This window comes from Tupaia chinensis, unplaced genomic scaffold, assembly GCF_000334495.1.
Source record: "Tupaia chinensis unplaced genomic scaffold, TupChi_1.0 Scaffold000563_1, whole genome shotgun sequence".
NCBI lineage: Eukaryota > Metazoa > Chordata > Mammalia > Scandentia > Tupaiidae > Tupaia > Tupaia belangeri.
Window position 1 is genome coordinate 1,568,858 of NW_006160076.1, and position 26,642 is coordinate 1,595,499.

The 26,642-nt window shown below is 33.9% G+C and overlaps 2 protein-coding genes across 2 annotated transcripts in view; one reads left to right on the top strand and one right to left on the bottom strand.

Annotated features, from left to right (window-relative positions):
* The window catches only part of CEP85L (centrosomal protein 85L), a 113,301-nt gene that overhangs the window by 32,022 nt on the left and 54,637 nt on the right, over positions 1-26,642 (top strand). The gene's annotated exons all lie outside the window — the stretch shown is intronic.
* On the bottom strand, positions 624-10,108 carry PLN (phospholamban). Its single transcript, XM_006157862.3, has 2 exons — positions 9,985-10,108; positions 624-1,190 (listed from the first exon to the last, which is right to left on the bottom strand). Exon 2 carries the CDS (start codon positions 1,093-1,095, stop codon positions 937-939), a length of 159 nt encoding a protein of 52 aa, XP_006157924.1. The 5' UTR covers positions 1,096-1,190; positions 9,985-10,108; the 3' UTR covers positions 624-936.

The window sequence follows — 26,642 nt, forward strand, 5'->3', positions numbered from 1 at the left end:
CCTACATTTTGGATACAGTTTTGAAAGAGAAGACAGCCTACAAAATTACTCTGGAAACTTAAGATTTCTTGTTTCCAAAGACACAATATGGCAAGTTAAGTAGTCTAGCTCAGTAAATCTGCTGTAGTGCCTTAAATTAAAATGAGGACTCTGTTCTTTAATAATTATGGCTAATCATATTATCATCTGTTACATTACCAGTTCTCATCTGTTGATCATAATGTTTTCTGGTTTACATGTACTAGAATTCTGTCATCCTTAAAAATAAATTATTAAGAGGAATTTTATTTATCTCAAAGAATGGGCTTTTTCCTACTTGAGTCTCATGAACTTTAAAAAATGTTAATATGGTAGAGAAAAAGAATCCAATTTCTATTTTAGAATGTAAGTTCCCAAAAGGAGTTCTTATAAAGACTTCTATATTATAATAATAAAGATAACAGATGTGAGGAGTCAGTAGCTATTTTGAACAATGACACTTCATATGAATTATTATTTTGTACTTGGTGAAGACCCAAAAAATACTTAGTAAGTATCAAAGAAGCTTTTACAATGCAGTATAAATGATAATTTACTCCAGAGAGTGATATGAAGTGAACTCGTTAGACGTGAAGTTTCAAAACTAAATTTGTACTTCGTCTTCAGAAAAGATTTGGGATAGAAATTTATAAGCATGTCGAGGAAATCAACAGTTACATCATAAACATGTATTATAGTCATTTAAAAGTTAATTTTTGAAAATAAAGCCCTTTTCATGTTTACAGGATTTGACAGATGACTATATTTGCTAATGGTGTGTTTTAGTCTCGACCTTCTCACAAAGAAATTCTTCTACTCAGGAAGTGGTCTGTTAGACAGTATTGTTTCTTCCTCTTCATGGTGTGACAGATTTTAGACTGATGCGGTATATTGTAGATCTGGAGGCTGTAGTGAACTTCAGAGAAGCATCACAATGATGCAGATCAGCAAGAGACATATTAAGATGAGACAGAAATTGATAAATAGGTTCTGAAAATTTTGACGTGCTTGTTGAGGCACTTCAATAGTTGAGGCTCTTCTAATAGCTGAGCGTGTGAGGTATTGGACTTTCTCCATGATATCAGAAAGGCAGGTCGTTTGAAGTTTTAAATGGTCAGAAGAAAGATAAAAGCTGGGAGCCAAGTATGAAATGCTAGTCTTCTTTTAGTAGCCTGGAATTTAAAAAACAATAAATGGATTAGGGTCCTGTGTGTAACTTACTCTCTGAACAGGTAAAACACAACTTTGGATTCATTCATCTTCCTCAACACTATTTGGTTTTTATAGGATCATGTGTTTCTATGGTCTGTGTGCATGTGTGTGTTTTTATGTGTGTGTCTGTCTCTATTCTCTTTTGGTGGGGTGTACTATGACAGTTTCATTTGTTTCGTGTTTGGGTTGTATTAACTTTTGTCTTTTCCTCTCCCCAAGTGACTGGAAGTATTAACTTCGTTTAAAGTACAAGTTGTTTGGGGCTATTCTTTTGGGTAAAAATTCTTACATATAATACTTGTGTGTTTCTCTGTAAATGTAATTGGTGTGGATATTTAGTGTATTAATAGCTCCAGAGGCAATCTTATAAAAAAATACATACAATAAATTATTCCTTAGATCTTAATTTTAGTCCAAAATAAAATAGTCAAATGAGAAGTATTTTACCAGAAGCATAGATTCAGTTTGCTTATCATTACTTTTTCTGATTTTATGACTTTGTAGGATGTTATTTTAAATAGTATTTAACAATATTTGATGTTAAGTTTTAAAGATGTCAAGCTCAGAAAGCATTGTAATTACATTTTCATAGGGCCTTCCCAATAGCACAGCAGAGAGGAAGCCAGATCCCACATGGCCCACTGATTGGAATTCCAGCCCCATTAAAATCACACTAGGCATCTTTACACAAGCCCCAGATTCTTATGGGATTCGGAAGAGAAAGGATTACAATGTGACCAGAGATGGGGGGGCTGGGGGGTGGGGGGGTGTCTTCTTTCTCCTTCTCTCTTGCTGTCATGTGTGTGCACACTCTCCAGCAGTAAAAATAGAATTATTGTTATATCACTGCCTACCACAGGCATTTCCTCTGTATAAATGACTTGTACTTAAGAGAAGTGGTTTCCATCTTGCTTCATTTCAGAGCTCCCACAAGCTTTTGCTTTATATGGAGCCCAAGCTTTAATAATAAACAAAAACTTACACATGTTCGTCTATTGAATAGAAAAATTAGGTATAGTTTGGAAATTAACTGTAAATTAACTGCCCAGAGATAGTGGCTATTAATATTTGGGATATTTTGTTTTCAATCAGACTACTTCTATATTAATTTTCAAATAAAAGAAATTTTAAATGGAGTTTAAAAAATCTCCAGAGATAGTAACTGTTAACATTTATTAATATATCATTGATAACCTTACTCTAGCTGAGAGATCTCATTTTCTCAGTAGTCTGTATGTATTTCATGGAAACCCTCCTCAAACTGTCAGCCCTGTTCCAAGAGAAGAGGAAGGATGGAAAGAATGGGGAAGGATAAGAAAGGAATCAGGCATGTACTTGTACAAAGAAACAGCATGTGGAGGTTAGATTATATAGTTTTCAGTACTCAACTTGCTTGGCTCTGTTATATTTTGAATTATATATTAGACTGGGCTTTCATTTGGCCCAATAAGTCATTTGACACTGTCCTTCATAAGCATTGGCCTGTAGTAAAGAATTCCATATAGCCAACTTAGTTCATCCTGTAAGAGCTGGTGATGACTTAAGTTTCTCTACTGCATATTCTTTTGCGTTGTCCAACACCGGTGACTAAGGGTTGTTATTTAATTTACATTTAACACTCCCTGCTCAGAAAATGGCAACTTAAACTTGGTATATATTTTAATGACCTTTGTTTGAAGTTTTAGATACTACAGTAATAAAGAATGTTTCTTTTGTTCTTTAAAAAAGAAGCATCCTTTAACTTGCTTCTGCTTATGTTTACTTATTGTACATCTAGTGAATTTATGCTCTTGGAGAATTATGGGAAGATTTCATTTATTACTTTACATGCTTGAGTAGTCATTTATATGAGGGCATATAATGTGATTAATAAAGGAATAAGAATTAGCATTGGTGATTTCTACTTGAACTTATATTTTTATGACGTTTCAGGGCTTAAATGGTCTTAAAATATCTGAATTTTAGAAATTATTGTGAGATAAAATGTGAAAATGGAGGGGTCTGGCTGGAAGTTCATCATGAAACATATGTAGGACTTGTCCCCTACCTTGACACTGATGAGTGGTACTTAAGTCACATGAAATGAGCCTGTCAACTTTCCATAAATACTCCATTCCCTTTTATGATTTTGTCCTTTGCACATGTTGTTCTGCCTTTGCCCAGAATGCCCTCCTCCACCTTGTAGCAAACATTAGTTAATTCTTAAGGTGCAGCTTAAATATTACTTCCTGATTAAGCCTTTAATTAGTCATTAAAGTAGAATCGGTTATCACCTCTGCTGGTTTTTAGTAGAGCTTTAATGTTACCTGTATCAGAACATCTATCAGATTGTGCCGTAATTTTAATTTACATGTCTGTATAATTAAACTTCTAGTTCATGACTAGACAAACCATGTGCTCATTTGATATTCTAGTATCTAGTACATATGAATACATCAATAAAGTTGAATAAAGATTTTATAAGTAAAAATTTTAGAAAATTACTAATGATCAAAGAGAGTGCTGAGATTAACAGATTAACCAGTAAGGATAACAGAATTTGGTAGCTGAATACATAAACTCTTAATAGTATTCTTAATTCTCTTCCATTCGCAGATGAGGAAATGTGATTTAGAGAATTAACTAAATCCGTGTTCTTTCAATTAACGTAACAGTAACCTGAAGTGCTATACAAAGTAAACTTTGTACAAATGAGTACTTGGTGTTTGCAAAATACAAAGAGGTATGCCCTAAGGAGATGAGCACTATACTGTTGAAAGTATGATTAATATACTTTAAAGATGGTCTCATAATACTGCAATGGCCAACAGTTGCTAAAAAAAAAGGAGTGTTTGCCTCTGAAAAGAAATTAGGAGTAGAGGAGATGGCCAAAGATCATAGCCTGTTTTTCATCAAAATTATAAGTATGTCACAATCCTAACGTAATGTGTAGTTATTTTATAATTTTATGCTAAAACTTAAAAAAAAATCTACTTTATATGCTGAAATGTATTTGTTTGGAATGCTACAATCTAAAATGTGGGAGCCCTAATTCCTGTTGAACTTCTAAACTCTGTATGATAATATTCAAGCCAAGTCTTATCCACTGAAGATGGAGCTTCCTGTGTATGTTAAGAATTGGAAAGCTGTATGTGGGAACAGAACAATCCTATTTTTAGAGTTGTTTGTAATCTTTACAACATCATAATTTATGGCACTAACAAGGAGTTATGATACTTTAGAAGTCCTGCAGTCTTTTTTCTTCTTCCTTTCTGATATCCAAGTTGTTAAAAGAGAAATACTTGATGTAGGACAGAAAAATAGTTTTAATTTTATTTTCATGTTATCTCATCTTTTTAGAGTTCTACAATAATCAGAAATGGATCGTGTTGAAAGGTTCTGAACTTGTATCTGGCTTAACCAACCATTGGAGACTAAAGTTAGTGGCTCACTCCTGCCCATTTTATTAAAAGGATGACAATAGGTATAAATCAGGACAGAAGTCTTCATTTCCAGATGAATTTAAAAATTAATCATTTAGGGGACTGGCAGGTGGCGTGGTGGTTAAGAGGACTGGACTCTCACATGGCTGACCACGGTTCGAGTCCCAGACATGGCAGCTTGCTTTTTCACTTTCTCTCTCTCTCTCATCAAATCAAAATTAATTAATTAAAGTTTAATAAAATAATTTTTAAAATTTAATCATCTAGGTCCTTGAATCAGCATATTGAAAATATAAAAGATGCTTGATAGGAGACTGGTAGTGAAATGCCAGATCCCTGTCTCTGTCTCTTGAGTTCAATATAAACAGCAGAAAAAAAAATGCTCATAGAGTGTCTTTTATATCTGGAATCCAAGATTCATTTGGAGGGATGGAAAAACATAACTAATGCTTTACTATTCTTTGTGGGGTTTTGGTTTTCCTCTTTTCCTTTTTTTTTTTTTCCCTCAAAGAAGGTAAAATTGGAAACTAAAAAATATCAAGTTCAAGATATATCAATAATTTTTCAACTGTAAGAGGAAAAGAGGGCTAACTGGTGGTGTGGTGGATAAAGGCACTGGATTCCCACATGGCCAACTATGGTTCAAGTCTTGGACCTGGCGGCATGCTTTCTCACTTTCCCTTCCCCTTTTTCTCTCCATCTCTGTCTTATTAAATTAAAAATAGTAATAACAAATGGAATTAAATAAATAAATAATCCTTAAAAAAAAGAAGAGAGGACATCCATGGGCAACTCTAAACCTTGAGCAAATATCTTATGCATGTAGGCAACATGTTTGGTGGAAGGTACTATGTGTGGGTTCTTGCTGGAGTCCTTTTGGCTGCTTTGAATCCTACTTCAACAGCAACATAATATCAGATGCATTTTTTGTGCAAAAGTAACCTCAAGAGACTTTAGAAAACTTTTGAGGGCCTGCTTTATGACATGCTAGCCAATTGATACCTTAATGATAATGTATATAGTGAGTAGTAATCCCCATCTATAATTTAAACACTTCCAGTGCTTTGCAGAACTTTCTAAAGTTGATTTTTTTGGGGGTATTCATTCTGCTGAAATAATAAATTCCTGATTCTTTATATTTGTGAAATTTATAATTTTCCTTCTGAAATTTTACTGTTGTCTACTTATGTATTCTTGTAATAAAATGTGAGCTTGTCTTGTATGTAAATTCATGTAATAAACATCCTTTTTTAAACATTTATTTATGATAGAGGGTTTGTGTGTGCATAGAGGAAAAGACAGGGGAGAGGGAAGCACCCTTCATAGGATCACATCACACCGCCATCACCTTTTTCCAGCCCTCCAGGTTCTTGGGTATGTATGCTCACGTGATGTGTTCTCATCCAACCCAGATCTGAACCTGTAGTCAGCCATGTGCTTCCAGTCCTGCAGTTTGGTATGCTCTGTAAGCTGCCAAGGCTAGGTCATGTAATAAACATCTAAGATCCGATAGATATTTTTTAGGATTTTTTCCCCCATTTCCTTAATTTAAAAGATTAGAATTCTCTGTAGATTGAGTTGAATAAACAAAGCTTGTCTGTATTGAGATTATTTGAAGTTTTTTGTTTTGTTTTGGTTGGTTGTTTTTCATTAGAAGTTACTTTTTGGCGGCAATATTCTAGAGCTCTGTTGGTCCAGACTAGCTATTTGAAAGAATCTTCAAACTGCTTCTACTTGGTAATGAAAAGAATTCTGTAAACATGAAAGTTAATATAGTTTGTACTGAAAAATTGACCTTATAATGAAATGTATCTCTTTCTTTTACATTGTCTTGAAGAAAATTCATTAATCTACAGCACAGAGGTATTTTCTTTCTGAAATTCAAATCCTGCTGTTGCTTATTATCTGTAGTTTGTTTTCATTACTGGTTTACTATTTTAAATACTAGAAGAATTATTTAAAATTATTTTCACTTAAAATTTTTTAGCTCTATAAGAAGAGTCAGGACTTCAGATTCTTTTTGGAAGGGTTGGGAAGGATTTAGGGAGGAAGCATTGGGGAACTCTTCAGGGAACTCTTTAGGGAAAATGAATACCACTTAATAAATGAATTGGTCTTTTTTTTTTTTTTTTGGTTTGAAAACTCTAAAGATGGAGTACATTTTAAAGAGCACTAGAGGTCCTCAGTTGACTGTGAATATTCTGTGGAGATACACACCCAGGCTTCATTTTATTGTTTTTATTTGGTAGCACATGCTTCAGAATTATGTAGGGTAAGAACACTGGTGCACTATATGAAAATGTCCAAAGAGACCACATTTTATCTGATTTATGTTATTGTAATTTGAAAGTATTATTTCCTTGATGTCTACTCTTTAGGTTTACTTCTTTGCCAACTTAAAGTTTAAGTGAAAGTTACTGATTTTCATAGCATAAATAACAAAGCAAGAATTCTTTGCTTAAGTGTCTCAAACCAATTAAGGCCGGACTTTTAGGCATAGAATTAGGGGTCAGAGATGGCAATTGAGCACACTAAGGATTTAATATTAAACAAAAATAACAAAGTGTGATTTTTGTGAAAGGCTTTGAGGAGAAATTAACCCAGGTTTTGGGTGTTACACATAAATGCATGAGAATTTTAACTATGGAACAAATGAAATAAAAGGAAATTTTCTTGTTTGTGGTATGCTATTATTTTTTAATATCTGTGTGGATTATTTTGGATTTTGCCTTTCAGGTATATTGCTTAATAACTAAGGACATAAGTAACTTTCTTATGTCCCTGACTTTGACGATGATTAGTGGAATATTATTTAAAAGACTCAAGGACATAAAGTCTGATGCATGAATTAACCTTAAACTGAATGGATTGGTTGTAAGTTAAAATAGAAGTTTATATTCTCTAAATTTACCTTGTAGAGTGCCATATAAATATATATATATATATATTTTTATATTTGGGGACTTTGCTATGTTAAATATCTTTATTTTTAAGCTGCATTGATCACTATTTAGGATGTACATGTAATTTAGACATAAATCCTAGGCTCCTGTCAGGATTCCCTTGATTTCTGTCCCTGTGATCTTGCTCAGTTCACCTTTTTGCAACTGTGAAATAGTGAAATAGAGATATAGTATCAAAAGTGCAGAATTAAGAGGATCAAATGAAATACTTGTTTATGCCAGTGCACTTGGAAAACTGTATTTTAAGAATAAAGGAAGATTAAAAAAAAAAAAGAAGGAAGATTTAGTTGACCTTCCTTATTTTTAGGATTGATAGTAAATATATGGCTTAATCTATATTTTAAGATTTTTCAATGAAAATTTTGATATTCCATAATTTGCTATATTAATAAATACATTATTGAATATATTTAGTACATTAAAAGTAATTCTTTTCTTGAACTGTTTTCTTTATCCAGGTATTCTAGCTAATTTGTGAGATTAAAAAAAAAAGTGTATTGATAAATTATTCAAATGCCCTTATTTTCCTTTCTGTCTATTAAAATACTGTTAAAATAGTTTTGATATTTGAATTTTAGAAAGTGATTGTGGTGTGACATCTCTTTATAAAGCAAATACTCTAGTTCTTTCATGTTTTAAAATTTAATCATTGTTTTATAACTGAAACATTTCTCACATTTCCTGTTTGAATTCATCTAACACTTTTTAGCTTTGGTTTACTCATGTCTTCATAAACAAAGACAATATTTAAATGTCATCATGATAGAGATGAACCAATTAGAATACGCTGTCTGACACATAGCATTATGTTTAAATTTTGAGTAACACATTTTATATACTTTCTGTTAATATGTACCCACTGTTCAGCTAAGATAATTTTAATAACAGAATTTTTGCTCTTTCTAGAGGTTGTCTACTTTTTAGAGCAGTGTGTGATGTGAAATTTTGTTACAATTAAAGAACTCACAAACACTCCATTTGAAGTTTATAAATATAATGATAGGTATTTGAAACAAATGCACAAATATGCATATAAAACATTTGCACTGAGTCTTTTGTGTAATAGCAAAGGAAAAATATGTTATGAATACCAAGATACTGAGAGATAATTAGGAGGATGCTTCAGTGGTAGACAAAACTGAGACTTATGTTTAAGGAAAGAGTTCTTATTTGTAGGAGCCATAGAGTTAACATTTGTCATAGGAATTGGGAATTTTAGGGGTAAATTTTATTTTAGCATACACACATATATTTATAATAAAATAAAAACAATGAAGTAAAATCCATATAATTTTGAGTTTTCTTATGCCCTAACAGAGGTTTAAGAGCGAAGAAACATTTCATTTATTAAATTGAGTATTGTAACAAACTATAGAGTATAATAGATTAGAAACAGAAGCACTAGGATTTATTATGAAATCTCTGTTCCTGGGCATTTTTTTCTTATTTCTTCTTATTTTCCTTCAAAATTCCAGAGAGAAAATTAAAGGACACTGGAGAATAATAACTTTACAAAAAATTTTTAAAAGGCAGAATAAAAATTTATCAAGTTTGCTCAAATTAGACATTTAGAAATGTTTTGTATGCTGAAATAGATTCTCTTATTTTTAACATGTTGAATTATTATTTTGCAGTTGTAGAATTTTATATACATTTTTGACAATTTTAACATTTCCAAAGTGTTTTATATATATATATATATAAACTTAATATAAGTAATTCAATTTATTAAAAGCACGGAATTTTTAGAAGAGTTAAAAAGTGACTGGACTTTACAGAGAGGAGAAATCTTCAAGAACATTTAAAAAGTAGCTTGTATTATATATTTTTAAACTCCATTTTACTAGTGTTCATTTTAAGGAATCATAATGACAGTAATGGAAAGGGCATACTGATCCTGTGCTTGTTGTAGTCACACGACTATTCACATTATTCCAGCTGTAACTAGGCAGCTCAGTCCTGTACTGTTGCTCAGCAGAGTAACAAATGACAAAATTAAGCCCTTGTTTTCAGATGGGGAAATTAATCCACCACTACCACCAAATATGGTAACATAACTGGAAGATTTTTAAATCGGCAGAAACTCACATTTGAAAAGCAAAATAAAAATGGAAGCTAAATTAAAACGGCCAGCCAATAATTAGGATCAAATATGAACATGACCCTTTCCATTTCAAAGTTATATCTCATTCTTACTGTCACTAAATGGAGAAGCATTTATTTAGAAGTTAAACATTTTATACTAAAATATTTTTGGTCTAACTTTGAACTGAAATTTATAACATATTATTAACTTTTTAAAAAAAAGTTGAGTAAACATGAATTATAGAAAGTAAGAATTTCCAAAATCAGTGTAATCTATTTCTTACCTTGGCTTCTGTGATCATCAGTCACAATGCAGAGAGAGTATTGAGTTGTATGAATCTCATGGGCGTTTGGCTGGGCAGTTTTCTGACTGTTGCCAGGTTTATGGGAACAGTTGCAGTAGGTGGAGGGGAAAAAGTGTTCTAGGGAGGTCTTATGATGTCATCCAGGAATTCTGAAATTATGATTGGTTATTCCTGGTCTTATCACAACCAAACTTTAGAACTTCATTTATCTTACTTTAGGTGTGGAAAGGTTATTAACACTTTTGCTACATTTTTTATTTTTAATTTTAGAAAGTATATGACAGATAAATGAAAAAAAGAAATTTAGAGTGGTAGAAAGCTCTCTTTAAAATTTCAGGTTTAGAGACAATTTTATACTGATGATGATGATGTTTAGCTAAAGAAGTTATTGTAATAGGAAATTGAATAGAGTGAGAATAATATTTAATACAGGCTTAACTAAAGCAGCTTTGGTGTTGCTGCTATAGTTGCTTTAATATTGCAGTTTCATAATGTTAGCTTCTAGCAAGACGGTAATTAAAGACATTTTCACAAAATCAGATTGTGTACCTTTTCCTGTGTTATTCTTGTTCCTCTTATTTAATATATGTACGAAGGAATATGAGTGAAAAAAATCAGGCTAATAACTGCTTTCGGTTTTAACAGATCAGCTTTATCTTAGAGTTAAAGAATTAGTAAGTTTATTTAAATTGTGTTTTCTTTAATTAGTAGTTTAATAATACATTTATGAATAATAATTCCCATATTTAAACTGATATAATCACCCTAAGAAAAATAGCGATTTGTAAATTTAAGAATTTTAAGATTTTTTTTAACCACTGTATTAAATTACTATAGAATCTTATTACATTTTAAGCTGACACAGTACCAAGGGTAACTTTCTTGTAAAATTAATAATGATTATAGATCTTAATCAGTTGTGTCCTTATTAATGAGGCTTTTTTTTTGACAGATTTGCATGTGTTGACGTATTGTATTTCTAAAAGAATGCTTCATGTAATACAGCAGGTTCTTTCTTTAAAATTACTATATAAATAAAATTTTGCTAAGAGGAATGATATTTTTTGAACTTCCTAGAATAGTTCTTTTTATAGTGGAACTGGGAAAAAAAAATTCTTTTGAAAAGCCAGGTGTCAGTCACTTGTTTTTTGTTTGTCTAATTTTTTGTTTTATATATTATAATTACTTAAATCACTGCATTTGGGAAATCTGATTCATAAATCTCTTCTTTAATCTTGGAAGAGCTATTGGCAAATTTTGTTTTTTAAAATGTTTATAGCAGAGTAAACTCAGTCCGCTTTACTTTCTTACGGGTAACTAAAATGGGTAGCACTTAGCAGTAGCTGCTTATGTGTCCTTAAATGGAGATGATCTTGACTTCTTCCAAAGACAGATAAAATCCTCCTCTTGAGCAAATCTCTCTTATATAAAGAATCAGCTAAAAGTAAGTGAAAAATCGTATTTCAGGGACTCTTTATGAACATTGTTAAGGGAAAACTTACAATTTTAAGTCATAGTTAAGGAAATCAAATGAATAATATTTTGAGACCTTGCTCAGTGCACTACAATCATTTTTTTCCTTTCAATCCTTACATAATAATATCTTATTATCAATTGCCAATCATGATTGATAACATGAAACCTAGAAGCCTAGTGGTTTACAGTAATTTGTCAACATCACACAGCTGCTAAAGGACAGAATTCAAATCTAGATCTGTTAGTTATAATTCCTGATCTATTGGCATATTGTAGGGGCAAATCATAATTTAGGTATAGCTCTCATAGAGTAGCATATTTCATTGAGGAAATTTTTAGAATGAAGATAAATGACTTACTGAACATTTACTGTTTTTAGAAAGTGTGCTTTATGTTTGCTAGTTACACACTTATTTGAAAATATATTTAGGAAACATTATAGTTTGAGAATACTTCTAAGAAAATAGAGCTAGTAATACTTAGTTGGATAAACTAAGAAACTGCGATAGACCAAATAAAATGTGCCCTTGTTACCTCAAATGTGTAGGTCAGAACTGGAACGTGGAATCAGTAGTTTACTTTTCAGATTTGTACAAGGGTGGAGATCTTCTGTGTCTATACTTTTCCTTTGGATTAGCTTGATGATTAAGAGGATTTATTCTCCATGGAACTCTATCTAGAAAGTGTTACATTTTCGTTTTAACCAGGTTGACCGAACAGAAAGCTGTTTACTAGGAGCATTGTTAGTTATAATCAGTAGTGTTCTTCAGAAATTCCTCAACAAGGGCTGGGAAAATTTTTAGAGGTGCATTGTCAGAATCTTCGCTTGGAATCACACTATAGTTTGAATTTGTTTTTGGTCACATGACCATGACCTTTTACAAGTTACTTGACTGCCTAGTTGGAGGAATGGTATTGTGAAGATTTAGTGACATAAAGTGTAGTGATTATCAGACATCCTACAGCACAGTGTCCATTTTGTGTTCATATTTATTTTTTAGAAGATGGATTGCTAGCCTGTGGTCCATGGGTAGAGTTAAAGGGTCTTTAATCTTTGGTAAAAAAAGTTACATCTGTTATTTTTACTTAGATCTAAATGAAGCAGTGTTCCTTCACTTTTGATTGTAAACCACGGAGTGCAGAAATTTTAGCTGTACATTTGACTCTCACCAGAAAAATATCTCTTGTATTGATAATTTTATATCCTGTATATAGCTTGAAATATTGTTTACATTCATCACTACATTGAAATTACTATAATTAGTTCTGCTTATCGATTTTATTTGATGCATTAGTAAAGAAGCACAAGCGCATATATTACCATATCACAGATCTGGTGTGTTTTTTCTGTTTTTTGTTTTGTTTTGTTTTGTTTTTATAGAGATAGTGTCTTCCTAATGTGATCATCCAGCATCAGCCCACTGAGCAGCTGGTACTATAGGGGCATGCCATCATATAATTTTTTTTAAGTAATAATTTTATTGGGTCAGCTGGTGGTAAAGGCAGCTGGATGCCATGTGGCTGACGTCACAGTATGAGTCCCACACTTGGAAGCTTGGAAAATATACCTGGCACATGTGTATGCCCAAAATCACCAGAGGAGAGTGGAGGAGAAGGGCTTGAGGCATGGCCATCCCCCCTTGGGCGTAATTTCTCACTTTTCCTCTCTCCCCCCTCTCTGTCTCTATCTGGCAAGTACACATGCCCTATAGCAAAAATGAAAAAGAAAAAAAGTAAATTATAGTTTCACTGTAATTAGTTTCTTTTCTAGTCCTTTACATCTCACTTTTTTTTAAAAAAAATTAGAACAGTTTTAAATTTATAGAATTATTGCCATATGTAGTAAAATGTTCCTGTATGCTCCACAACCAATTTCTACGTTTGTCCTAGCAATTGTGCAAATTTTAAATAATCATTATATATTTTAACTATGTGTTCAGATTTAATCGCCTTTCTCTATTCCAGAATCCTATCCAAGATATATTAGGTCTTCAGGGAAGTCAGGATATCTTTTTCTGTTTTTCTATGCAAAATACATCATGACTTCCCCAATAACCCAGTATACCATCTTACATTTGGTAGTCACATCTCCCCTTGGATATGAGAGTTATCCAGATCTTTCTTTCTTGGTGTTCCTGACGTTTCATTTCTTTTCTTTTTTTCTTTCTGTTCTTTTTCCTTCTTTCGATCCTTCCTTTCTTCCTTCCTCTCTCTTAATTTTGCTGTAGAGTATATGTGCTTTCAGAAGAGACATAGAAAGAGAGGGCCAGTGAGAAAGCACCCCGCAGGGGAGATGGCCACACTAAAATCTCTTCTTCTCTGTTCTCCTCTTGGGATTTTGGGCATGTACACACAACATGAGCCCAGCATGTATTACAGGTCCCTGGGTCCAGAACTTGAACCATGCTGTCAGCCATGTGGGATCCAGTGCCTTAACCACTACTTTACCAGCTGGTCCTGACCCTACAGTTTTGAAGAATAACTGATCAGATAGTTTGTAGACAAATCCCGTTTGTACTATGTTTTTCTCAAGGTAAGACTGGTTAAAATATTTTTGAGGTAAAGGTCAAAGAGGTGAAGTGCCTTTTCATCACATCATTTCAGGGTTCATACAACATGACTTACTGCTGTCAGTGTTATCTTTGACCACTTGGCTGTGGGGTAATGTTAGGTTTCTCTACAGTAAAGTGTCAGCCTACCCAAAACAAACAAACAAACAAACAAACAACTTTCCATACGATACTCATTGAAAATATAGGGGAATATAGATTTCTTCATACACTGTTAAGTTAAAGACTGAGGCCCCTATAAGAAAAGATAAATTAGCAAGAGAATAGCATTCAAATTGTATTTGATACAGGACCCTTCATGAAGACTCAAACAGGTAAACTCAAGTCTTTTTATGCTGAAGTTTGGTTAAAAGATAATCATAGAGAAGTATGACCAGACAAAGAGGGTATGATCTCCTGTTAAGAAACTGGGAGAACATAGCAAGGCCTATTCATTGATTCCTTTCTGTGTCCCTCTGTCTTCAGAGAGAAGGATGTTCTTTTATTCTGGGCATAGGAAGAGCACCTCCATTAGTGAGGGTCGTGTGACCTGCTTAGGCGAAGGGTGAAAGGATGCCAGCATGACCTTCATAGGTTACATGACTTACTTCAGAGGATAGTGGCAAGAGGAAGGTGAGCGCGTCCTTCTTGCTTTTGCTATTTTCTCAAATGCCAATGTGCTACATTTTGGGGTAGCATGTGCTGTACTCTATCAGAAGAAAGTCACTGTGCACAGCTCAATGACTATGCTCCACTGCCTTAAAAGTGAAATACATACAAAAATTATTTGGAATTTATGTGGAAACATTCTGAGAATAGATCAGTAGACTTTAACATTCTGCCAAAGGGGGTCATAGTGTACACACACACACACACACACACACACGCTAAGAATTCTGTGTTAGGGGATGTTTCTCTAGTTGTATGAGACAGCCCCTTTTTGAAAGAGTAAAAGTGAGTTCCCAACAGGCTAAAATGCAAATCTTTTAGTTTGGCATTTTAGGCCCTATCTTCCTTGTTTTGTCTCTTATCACATTCCTGTGCTTTGGCTCTGAAAAGTTGCCTTTGGCCCTCTTAACAGGTTATTCTATTTTAAGCCTTAGTACTTTTTGTAGGAATGTCCTTCTTACCAGCCCTTATTCCCATTAAAGCGCTATTTCAGTTTACCCTTTTTGTGAAGCCTTTCCCACGGAATGCCAAGTAATTTTGCATGCATTTCTATTGTTATCTCTTTGTGGTTTTTCTTATCGGTGTATCTGCCTATACAGAAGCTCACATTTGTACTACTGTTTATTCTTTACAGTACTATTACCTAGTATAGAATCTGACCCATGGGTGATTCTTACGTACTGACAATGAAGTGTAGAATGAGTTAATTGGATGGGGTTGAGGAAAGATTGCAGGAGGCAGTGAGTTATTCATCAGAAGTATTAGAGATAGTTAAGAAAGCCTTCTCAATTTTATAGCTCAGTGTGGGGAGGAGGAAAAAGATGTGAAAAACTAGGAGACATTAAATTTTAAATTTTAAAAATTATTTTTCTTTTTGAATCAGAGTTCTTTTTATTTTTTTTTCTATAGGCACATGTGTATTCCAGAGAGAGACAGAGAGAGATAGTGAGAAATCATCCTTCAGGGGGTTGGCCATTCTACAATCCCTTCTCTTCTATTCTCTTCCTGGGATTTTGGGCACACACACATGTGTGTTTGGCACTAAGCCACTAAATCCAGGACTTGTAACTGCAGTCAGTTATGTGGGAGACTAGTGCCTTAACCACCATGCCACTTGATGGCCCCCAGAAATGGATTTGGAATACTCCATGTTACTTTATATAGGCTTAACACTGCTCATGGAAAACCTGCTTTAATTTGTGCAGATTAGTTTTTGTTTTAATGTTACTATTTTATGTCATTTTAGTTACAAGTACATGTGAATCACCAGCTAAAACAAACACCAGTACATTAACAATAACTTACATGTAAGTGACAAATGACCTTGCCATATATCTTCTTCTTCAGATTATTCTAAAACCTAGGTTCATTTCTTTGTATATAACTTTGTGACTTTTTAAAAAAATGTTTATTTTGTCCATGTGCATGCATGTGAGAGACAGAGAAACAGACAGCAAGAAGCACCTTTGACAGGTCTCACCATGCTGTGACCCCCTTCCGCAGCCCTCTAGCTTGTCAGGACCTGGGTACACATGCACATGTCTAATGTGTTTTCAGGCTGGACCAGGTGTCTGAATCTGAGGTTGGCCATGTGGCTTCTGGCACTGCAGTTCATCTTGGTCTACTGACTGTGCTACCAGGCTGGCCAGTTTTGTGGCATTTTAAATGTATTTCTTAAAAGTAATTTTTATTGGGTCCAATAGGTGGCCTGCTGATTAAGGCACTGGACTCCTACATGGCCAACTGTGGTTTGAGTCTTGGACCTGGTGACTTGCTTTTTCTCTTTCTCTTTCTCTCTCTCTGGTGAGCATACAAGCCCTATGGCAAATAATAAAAAATAATAAAGTTAATTCTTTTAAAAAGTAATTTTTATTAACTTCATGTAAAGGATATCATATTATATGTAATCTTGCGCATTGAGTATTTGAACTCCCAATTTGTAGTGCTATGTTGGAGGCAAATGATTATTCATGATACCAGTTTTTCTGGAAACTTTTTGACAAGAAGCTTGAGTGGGGGTTAAATTAAAGCATTTTAATAGATATATAATATGAAAAATGCAAACTTGGGATGAATTTTTGTGGTAACATGTAATATTTCAAAGATAGCAAACTTACTAAATTTGACCTCTTCAACACGCAGAATGAAAGTTTACCAAATTTCTAATGGTACTTTTTAAAATTTTCTTCATTTGTTTATTTATAAGCCAGATGGCACATGTACTTGCTAGAGACTGAGAGAGAGAGAAGGAGAAAGCAATGGGGCATAGTCATGCTGCTGTTGTTCCTTCTCCACCATTTCTCTAGCCTCTTAGGATTTGGGGCACATGAACTATATAGTTGTCTCTGTGGAAACTGGCTTCCTCAGCAACCAAGTCGTGGGATTGGCCATCTTGAGGGTCCTTTTCTATTGAAAGTTTGAGAGGCCCAGGTGCAGTGGAGCAGGTATTTGGGTGTCACTGTATGATACTGGAGTCAGATGGGAAGCCCCAGGTTCAGAATGGCCTGAATGCCCTGGATATGATCGTGGGTGCCCCCATGATCCTGGCTGGCTAGAGGACTGGGATGGGGGAGGTAGATCACAGTGTGGCAAGAGCTCCTTATAGGAAGCTCTCTACTTTTACAGTTTTAGAATTACTGCCTTAAAATTCAAAGCTACTTAAGGAAGGTTTAGTTGGGGAAAATATAAACTAATATTAGAATGAAAATAGATCTGAGATTGAGAGTGTGGGAATTCCCTCCCTATGGCAGTAGGGAAGAAAGAATAGGAGTTATTCTTCAGGTAGAAATAATAATAATAATAATAATAATAATAATAATAATAATAAAGTATCTATAAATCTGAAAATTATTTGGGAGAGGTAAGTTTATTCTTACAGTTGATATACCAGATACCTAAAGGCCCAAACATTTTCTTTTTTCATAAATGCCTGAATTCTGAATAGATTCTCTTTCCTAATTAAATAACCCAATTCAAGAAGGGGAAGAGTGTCGACATCAAGAGAGATCAAATAATTTATGAAAAAGACTTGGGTAGATTTGCACAGTTCTTGGAAAGTTTATGGAACACTCTAAGTGAGAGAAATGCTGTAGTATGTTGTGTGGCTTCAAGGAACTTGTCTGTCAGTGTACAAGTAATATGAAAATGAAATATTTAACATTTGGAAGTTAACCACAATGCAAAACAACCCCAGGAGAACAAAGAATTCTGAATTGAGAGTTATACGAACACATATAATAAGAAATAGTATAACTTCTGAGAGCACTGCATATTTTATACAGAGGAAGCTGGTAGAAGTAAAAGCAAAGAAAATACTCCCCACATAAGAAATTCATTATCTTTTTGGCTTGGCACCTCATTCCTTCAGACCCTTGCATTCCTAGTCTTTTTAGTGACACTGTTACCTGTTTTGTTACACAAAATGGAAATTTGAGATTCACATTTTTTTCTTTTTTTCTTCTACCTGGACTCCCTATTCAGGAATAAATCAAATGCCTAATACCAAATGCAAGTCTTCATTTTCATCTCACTGTCAGCTCTCCTCTGAACTTTTATGGAAGCACATTAACTGGTCCTCCACCTTCCATATTGACCCTTTTCTGATCAATCTCCACCCTTAAATATCCAAGTTGACTTTCTTAGTACAAGTTTGATTACTACTTACATACTGAAAACTTTTCATTGCATTAATTTCTTCTTCAAGATTAGAAACCCAAACTTGAGGGCCACAAGTTGGCATGCAAGTTAAGGTGCTAGATTCCAAATGGCCAACTGTGTGACTCCATTCCCAGATCTGGTGACTTGAAAATCACACCAATCATGTGAGCCTGCATGCCCAAAATCCCAAGAGGAGACTGGAGGAGAAGGGACTGTGGCATGGCCATCCCCCTATCCCGTGTGTGTGTGTGTGTGGGGGGGGGGTTGGTAATCTCTTACTTTCCCTCTCTCTCCTTTTCTCTATCTCCCTGTCCCTTTCTGTCTCTCTCTGTGTTGAACGTACACACCGTATAGCAAAACAATACAAAACAAAAATAAAAACAAATTTGATGGCTTCTGTTCTCTCCCATAACAATTTAACAACTTTGCCATTACGTGTTATTTCTTCTGTCAGAACTCGTCTTAACTTTTTTTCTTCCTCTGGAGCTTTTTCTAAGTTCCCCATACTGATAAATCCTTAGAAAGCTCATTATGAGAAGCTTCAAAAATTTCATGCAAAGCGTGTATTCTGGGTGGAAAAAAACTGCATGGATTTTAAAATTCTTTTTGTACTGAAATAAAGTTGTACTAACTTGTTATAACCTGAGTAGTGTGTAGTTTGAAAAACTAAGGTAAGAATGTTTGAAAAGAGCCCTTATCAGAGCAACATGAATTCTGCTGAAGTTGAAGTAAGAATAAATGTCGAATTTATGGTAAGTCTTCATTGATGCTCCATGAGCAGTTTATAGGGACAATGCCCCCAAAGAAATTAGCAGTTTACAAACTGGATAACTCATTTTAAGGAAGGACAAGGCAGTGTTGAAGATGACATCCAAAGTAGGAGACCACTCACATCAGTTTGCAGGGGAAAAAAAAAAAAAAAAAAAGCCCACAACTCTTGTTTATGCCCTACAACATAAGGCAGAAACAGTAGCCAACACCAAAGACATTTCAGTTGGTTCAGCTAACATGATTCTTACTAGAGAATTAAATATGAGAAACTTTCTGCTGGATGGGTGCCAAAACTGTTGCACTCAGATCAGCTGCAGACAAAAACAGACTTTTCAATGGAAAATTTGAATATGTGGGATCAAGATCCTGAAGCATTTCTTTGAAGAATTATACAAGGAGATGACATACAGCCTTGCCAGTATGATCCTGAGATAAAGCACAATCAAAGCAATGTCTACCGAGAGAGAAGTGGTCTGGTTAAAGCAGAAGGGGACTGGTGAACAGCAAAGGTCATGGTAGCAGTTTTGTGGGATGCTCAAGACATTTTGCTTAACTTTCTGGAGGGCCAAAGAACAATATAGTCTGCTTATTATGAAAGTCCTCAGAGAAATTTAGTGGAAGTTTTAGTGGAAAAATGCCTGGGAAAGCTTCACCAGAGAGTCTTTATTCCAATGTGGCAAAGTTCCTGCTTATTCACTCTTATCAAAAAAGGGCAACTTTGTGAAAGTTTTGATGGAAAATCTTTAGGCATCCACCTTACATCATGATTTGGCTCCTTATGACTTCCTTTTTTTCTCAATCTTAAAAAAAGAAAAAAATAAAGGGCACCCATTTTTCTTTATTTAACAATGTAAAAAAGACCACATTGACCTGGTTAAATTCCCAGGACCCTTTGTTCTTTCAGGATGAACTGAATGAGTGGTGTTATTGCTTACAAAAGCATCTTGAATTTGATGGAACTTGTATTAAGAAATAAAGTCTGTATTTTCTATTTTTGTCTTTTAATTTCATTTTTCCATGAATGTTTTTAAGTCCTTTCCTATTTTTAGAGTTAAATGATACCTAGAATATTATTTTGCCATTACAAGCGAACTTTTAAAAGGGTAAGTAGAATGAAGAGAGGAGTAAGAGTTAAGACCTTCAAAGATTTTAGATATAATGATTTCTGATCTCTTTTTGCTTTTGATAATTTAACATTTTACTTAACTTCTTTAACTTGTTTATACTTTGAATGTATGTGTAATTTCAAAGAGTAGCATTTTAACAAATTGAGTTTAATGATTTAATTGAGTTTTATTAGCAATTCATTATTGGGCAGCATCTCATGTATAAAAATAGGCACTCCCATTAGCTGAGCAGAAGATGTGGGCTTTGCAGAAAAAGAAGAAAACAGGAAAAAGGAACAATAATGGATTGGCTGTTGCAAAGTTATTGTCCTTATAGGACTAAGGGACTTCTTTATTATGCCAGGCCAGGTAAACTGGGCACCTTGGTGGCTCTGAAAAAGCTGTTTTTTGTTTTGTTTTGTTTTGTTTTGTTTTTAATTAGCCAGTTTTAAAGGTCTGTTTGATTACATGGCACCTCGCTGGCATGAGTGACTCCATTCTGTTTTCAGATGGTCTGTTGGGGTCTAGTTCAGGAGCTTAGTACAAAACCTGGCCTCCCATACTTTTGTTTAACATGGTGTTTTGTGTCAGCCATAGCTTATTGAGTTAAATTTGATCATTCTTTTTTTTTTTTCTCTCACAACCTTCCTTTATGATTTTCAGAAGATGAATCTTTATGTACTCAAGTTTACTCATACATAAAATAAAAGCAGATTGGGGACCAGCAGTTGCCTATGTCGCTGGACTCCCTGTAGTAGACTGCAGTTCGAGTCCTGGACCCGGTGGCTTAAACTCACACTGGGTGCGTGTGCATGCATGCCCATGATCCCAAGAGGAGACTGGAGGAGAAGGTATTGTGGTGTGGCCATCCCTCCAGGGGGTGATTTTTCTCTTTCTGTCTCTGTCTCTTTCATTTCTAGTGAGTGCACATGCCCTATAGCATAAAAAAAAAAAAAACTCAAAAAAAATGAAGGCAAATTGAATTGCTCTCTAAAGTCTTTTTGAAGCTCAGTGTTCTGATAATGCTAAATTAACTTGAAGAATGTGGTTATTTTTATTTTCATTTTGAGAGACATTTTTGCTATAGGATGCCTATGCTCACTAGAGAGACAGACAGAAAGCAAGAAATCACCCCCCGGGGGATGGCCATACTGCAGTCCCTTCTCTGTTCTCCTTTTGGGATCTTGGACACACATGCACATGTGCCTGGTATGAGTTTTAAGCTGCCAGGTCCAGGACTTGAACCATGGTCAGCTACCTGGGAGTCCAACAACATAACCGTTTTGTCATCTGCTGGTCCAGATTTGGTTATTTTAAAAGCTGCTATTAATTTTAGCTTGCTCTATTAAAATGATTAAACATGTAAATTTTGCAGAAGTCAATTCCTAAGTCATTCCTTTAGTGAAATCTATAGGTTTACTGGTGCTAGGTACTGTATTAGATAAAGACTATAGTAAAACAAAATGTCCTTTTTCCTGCTAAGTTTTTTTTTTAAACCCTTAATAAATTCTTGTTTATTGAAGAATAAATGTACCTAGTATGTTTGGATATTTTTATATTACTAATTTCAATGACTTTGTTTTATATGTTAATGTTATTTTATATATAAATGTATTCTAATGTATTAAATTTGTCTCATTAGATAATAAGTGATTTATAATTTTTTGCTATTACTACAGTATTTAAAAATAGCACTGATGAATATCTATATAAATAACTCTAATGTTTCTCATTGTTTCTCCTTGGCTCTGTAACATGTTATATACTTAAATGTTCTGCAAGATTAATGAAGCTGTTAAAGTGAATTCGATTTGTATTTGAAATCCAGTTTAATAATTTTTAAGTGTGAGTTGATTGCTTTTTTCATCACTGGAAAAACTTCTTAGAGAAAATGAGCTAAGAATATAATTTTTGGGGAAGATTATACTCTGAAATGGCAGAAATCCAGAGGGCTATGACTGGATCACCCAAGCAACTAAAGCACTTTTAGATCAGGTAGCCTTTTATTTATTTAATTAATTTTTTTTTTTTGAGAGGCTTTTGCTATAGGGTGCGTGTGCTCGCCAGAAAGACAGAGAGAGACAGGGAAATAGAAAACGAGAAATCACCCCTCCCTCCCCCCCCAGTGGGGATGGCCATGCTGCAATCCCATCTCCATTCTCCTCTCAGGATCTTGGGCACACACACACATGCGCCCAGTGTGAGTTTAAGCCACTGGGACTCGAACTGCAGTCGGCTACATGGGAGTTCAGCAACATAGCCATTACGCTAACTGCTGGTCCCTAGATCAGGTAAACTTTTGAACTGGGCTCTTACACTAAAGATAGGGAAGTATCCCTACCTTAATTTAAGTTTGAGGTTTTATTTTAAAAGACTTTGATAATATCAACACTTAAGGTCCTTGATTATCTCGAGTGAGCATCTAAAACATAACTTCTGATTTGATTTACACAGTTAACCCTCTTTAAGTTTGAGGAAAAAAAGTGCAACTGACCCTTGTTTTTTCAGCATAGATGCTTTCTTAGGTTGTGTAAATGAATTTTGATAAGCTGAATTCATATTTATTTTATAAATGAAGAAATATATAGTGTGCCAGTGGAAAAGATGAATAAGCCCAACTTCCTAATATATGACTTTTTACCATGGTTTTAATGTATTTTTAGTAAAGCTACACTTCCTCCTTTACCCTTCTCCAAATGAAATGCTTACATAGCAGAGCGAATGGGCGTGATCACCTCATCATCTGCTATTTTCATTTGCCTTTGAGTTGGTTGAAGGTGGTTAGTGGGTACAGGACCAGCCTAAGCATTAGGATCAAGAGGATGTTTTTGGCAGTCATTTATTAGGCTGCCTTGTGAGTGTGTATTTTTTCCCTCTTTTCTTTCTTTAATACAGATTTATTTCTTAGTAGGCCTGTGGATATCTGAAAAGTTTATTACTCTAGCATTAACATATTAGGTTTTTTGCTTATCTAACTTGGAAAAGTAAAGTATGTACAAATTCAGCTTTTGAGTAGTTAGTAATCTCTATAATGAATGTTAGAGAATCAAAGTGTTCTTGAAACCACATTTCCATAATGGAATGCAGTATGGCCACTGAAGGCCAATTTTCAAATTTATCTTTATTTTATAGCAAACGAAAATTAGTTATACAGATTAGTCAAAGATTCTCTGAGTCTGACACCAGACCTCAAAGACCTGAAAGCATGATTTTTTATACAAATATGTTTGTGTACTGGTCTTTGAGCTGTACTTTTTAAAGAACAGGTAATTCATTTTATTACACCTTTCACTGTAATGAAAATGGTAATAGATTTTAAGTAGTATAAATGAATTTTGATAAGTGGAATTTATATTTATTTGGAATATGGTTATGTTCTATAGAAATCTCTACATTTTTAAATCAGCTGGTATTTAGCAAACATTTTCAGGGACTGTGCAGTGTCAGGGGTATAAAATAACAAGACACAACTTACCATGGCACAGATAAAACTGGGAAAGGAAGCCCTGCCATAATTACTACTATAATATTCTAATCATAACCCTTTCTGTGCTGTTGGACACCTTTTGGACTTTTGTGAATGCAGAGACATATACTTATGGGTTCCAGTTATTCGTCCTCTTTCTGTTAATTGTGTGCTCTGGACCAGGCAATTAAGTAGTTCTGAGGATTAAAAATACTGTGTCCCTAATGAACTTGCTCTTGTCTGTTTGTCCCAAAGACCCAGGGAGCTCTCTAAAGTCCACTCAACAAGATTACTCTGAAATTTCTGTTATTGATCCTTGAAATGTTTTTTAAAAAGAATATTTTAATATATAAAAGAAAATGTTAATATCCGGTAAGTGGACTGATAGAAATAAAATGTAATATGTGGATGATAAGAAAAGTCAGATTAACCTTACTGATTTAAGATAAAAAATCTACTCTCTCTCTTTCCTCAAGATAAACACCATTAATAGTTCTTTTTATATCATTTTAAGAAAATTCTCTGATGAATTTTATAATAATGTAAACAGTGATTTGGTTCCTGAACATTTATGTTACTATTTTTCTTTATGCTTTTAATAATAAAATATGGCAAAAGACTTGATAAAACATATTTTGGCAATCTAATTTTTATGAGTGAAGTATATTAAACTTTGTATTACAGCTTTGTTTTAGTGGAAGCTCGTTCTATTATCTGGTACATTCGTTATTTATAACTTGGGGTAGGATCCAGGGTACACCCACATTTTATTGAATACTTCATCTCTCTATTGCCATTTCATAGATACCTATTTCATGGATTGTCAGTTATACCTTTAATTTTTTTTCAGTTTAAATGCCAGTTGTAGCTGTTCAGTTTATTAATTATATGGGAGTCATTAATTAAATTTTACTGTTAATATATTTCATCTTAAGTTAAAAAAACTAAATTATAGCAATAAAAAGTTTGGAAAAGGCTGTATTTTGTTTGTTTTATAAGTAAAATTTATGATTAATTAGTGTAAAGACTTAAGCTTCATTTGTTTTACTGAATTTTTAAACAATTTGCTTAAGGAAAGTGATTTCCTCCTCCATCTTAGGTATACCATTTCCTTCCTTCACTTTTGTGTGAAGGCTGTAATCACATCCTGTTTCCTGCATGGATCTTATCTGTGTTGGTATTTTCTTAAGCATGATAATACTAATACAGATTAGATCTAAACTAGATTGATTTCTGAGAAGTAAAATGTCTCTTCTCCTAAAAGAATGAATAACACCATAATTGTTGAGTATAATTGTTGAGCTTGATGGAGATCAGTAATTATTTGAGGGTTGTCTTTATTTTCACTCACATGTATTTTTAAGTTATAAAATACAGATACATGTTTCTTTTTATCAGTTTTTCCTCATCATTTTTTAAGTCTTTTTACCCTTGAAATAGTCAGTATATTTGAATTGCTATTTTAGTAAAGCATATTAGGTCTGCAAGGAGAGCATTCTAGAGTAATAAAAAATAAAGAAATAGTGGGATTATTAAAAACAGTTTCTTCTGTAATTTAAATTTTGAATGTCAAGATGCAGACTTCAGAGCATCAGACAGTGGCAAGTAGTAAAATGCAAAGCTTTTTGAGGTAGTGTTACATGAGAAGGTTCCCAATTCAAGTCTGGAATCCTCCCGGAGTAAGCATGCACTTATCCATGCAGGACTAGCTGAAGGCAGAAGGTGGATCAAGACTTTGTTAGGGGTGCTCCTTTCTCTCTCTCTCTCTGTCTCTTTTACTCATAGAAGAAATAAATAAATGTAAAAGAAAAAATAGTCATAACTATTAGGTTTTTTTTTTCTCTCTCTTTTTTAATTGCCAGAAGGCTCATGCATTCACTAGAGAGAGAGAGAAAAGGAGAAAGCACCTTCTTCCTCTGAAGGGACATGGTCATTCTGTAGTTCCTCTCCTCCATTTCCTCATCAATCCCAGAACCTGTTGAGATTTTGAGCATGCACACATCTGTGTTTGTCATGTTTTTCAAGCTGCTGGGGCCAGGGCTTCAACTGCATATTCGGCCTTGTAGAATGTAGGCTCCCTTAACCATAAGTTTGTGGGGATGACCTGATAGTTCTTAAAAATTATGTTGGGTAAATTCACTTTATAAGCTATAGTGATATATAGTGATTGAATGTATAAAATAAAATAAAAATAAAAGTAATCCCCCAAATCATGCTATAATATTAAAAAACATTCATTGATATTAAGATCCTTTTAAATGTAATACATTGATTAAAATGTACTAGAAAGTTGATGCCATAAAAATAAAAGCTATTTTAAGATACAGACCTCAATTTATTAATATAATGAGTACTTTGAGGAGAGGATTACTGGTGGAATGCTTTTATGTGAATTTGTTTCTTATCTTTTAGTTAGAAAATACTTGTAGTAATGTACTCCATAAATAATTACATGAACTTAGTTAATATGATAGATTTTATATTAAATATATGAGGTCTTATTTTTTATAATAATCTATGTTTTTGCTTCTTAAATGTTCTGTTATTTGTAGTTTATTTTCATCTTCACTATTGATCTTCGTGAATTTATTCACTTTTGGGCCAGGTATCATAATTCTTTTACTAAAAAACACTTGTAGAGTAGCTCTTCAGATAGACTATTCCAGGAAACAGGAAGATTTGCTGGTATTTGACATGTTGTGAGTGATGAATGAGCTCAGGGACAAAGGCAAATGAAGGAGAGTGTGAGATAACAAACCTGAAATATTGGAGAGTTGTATGCCAGTTAAGTGTGGTAGCACTGGCTTATCTAAATTTAACAGTATTTGTCTAGGCCAAGGAATTTTGAGCTATTTTCAGCTCCATGATAGTAAACTTTTATTAGAAGCATGTTTGTCCATTTGGTGACATATTTTGGCAACTTCTTATAGCATATGAATCTCA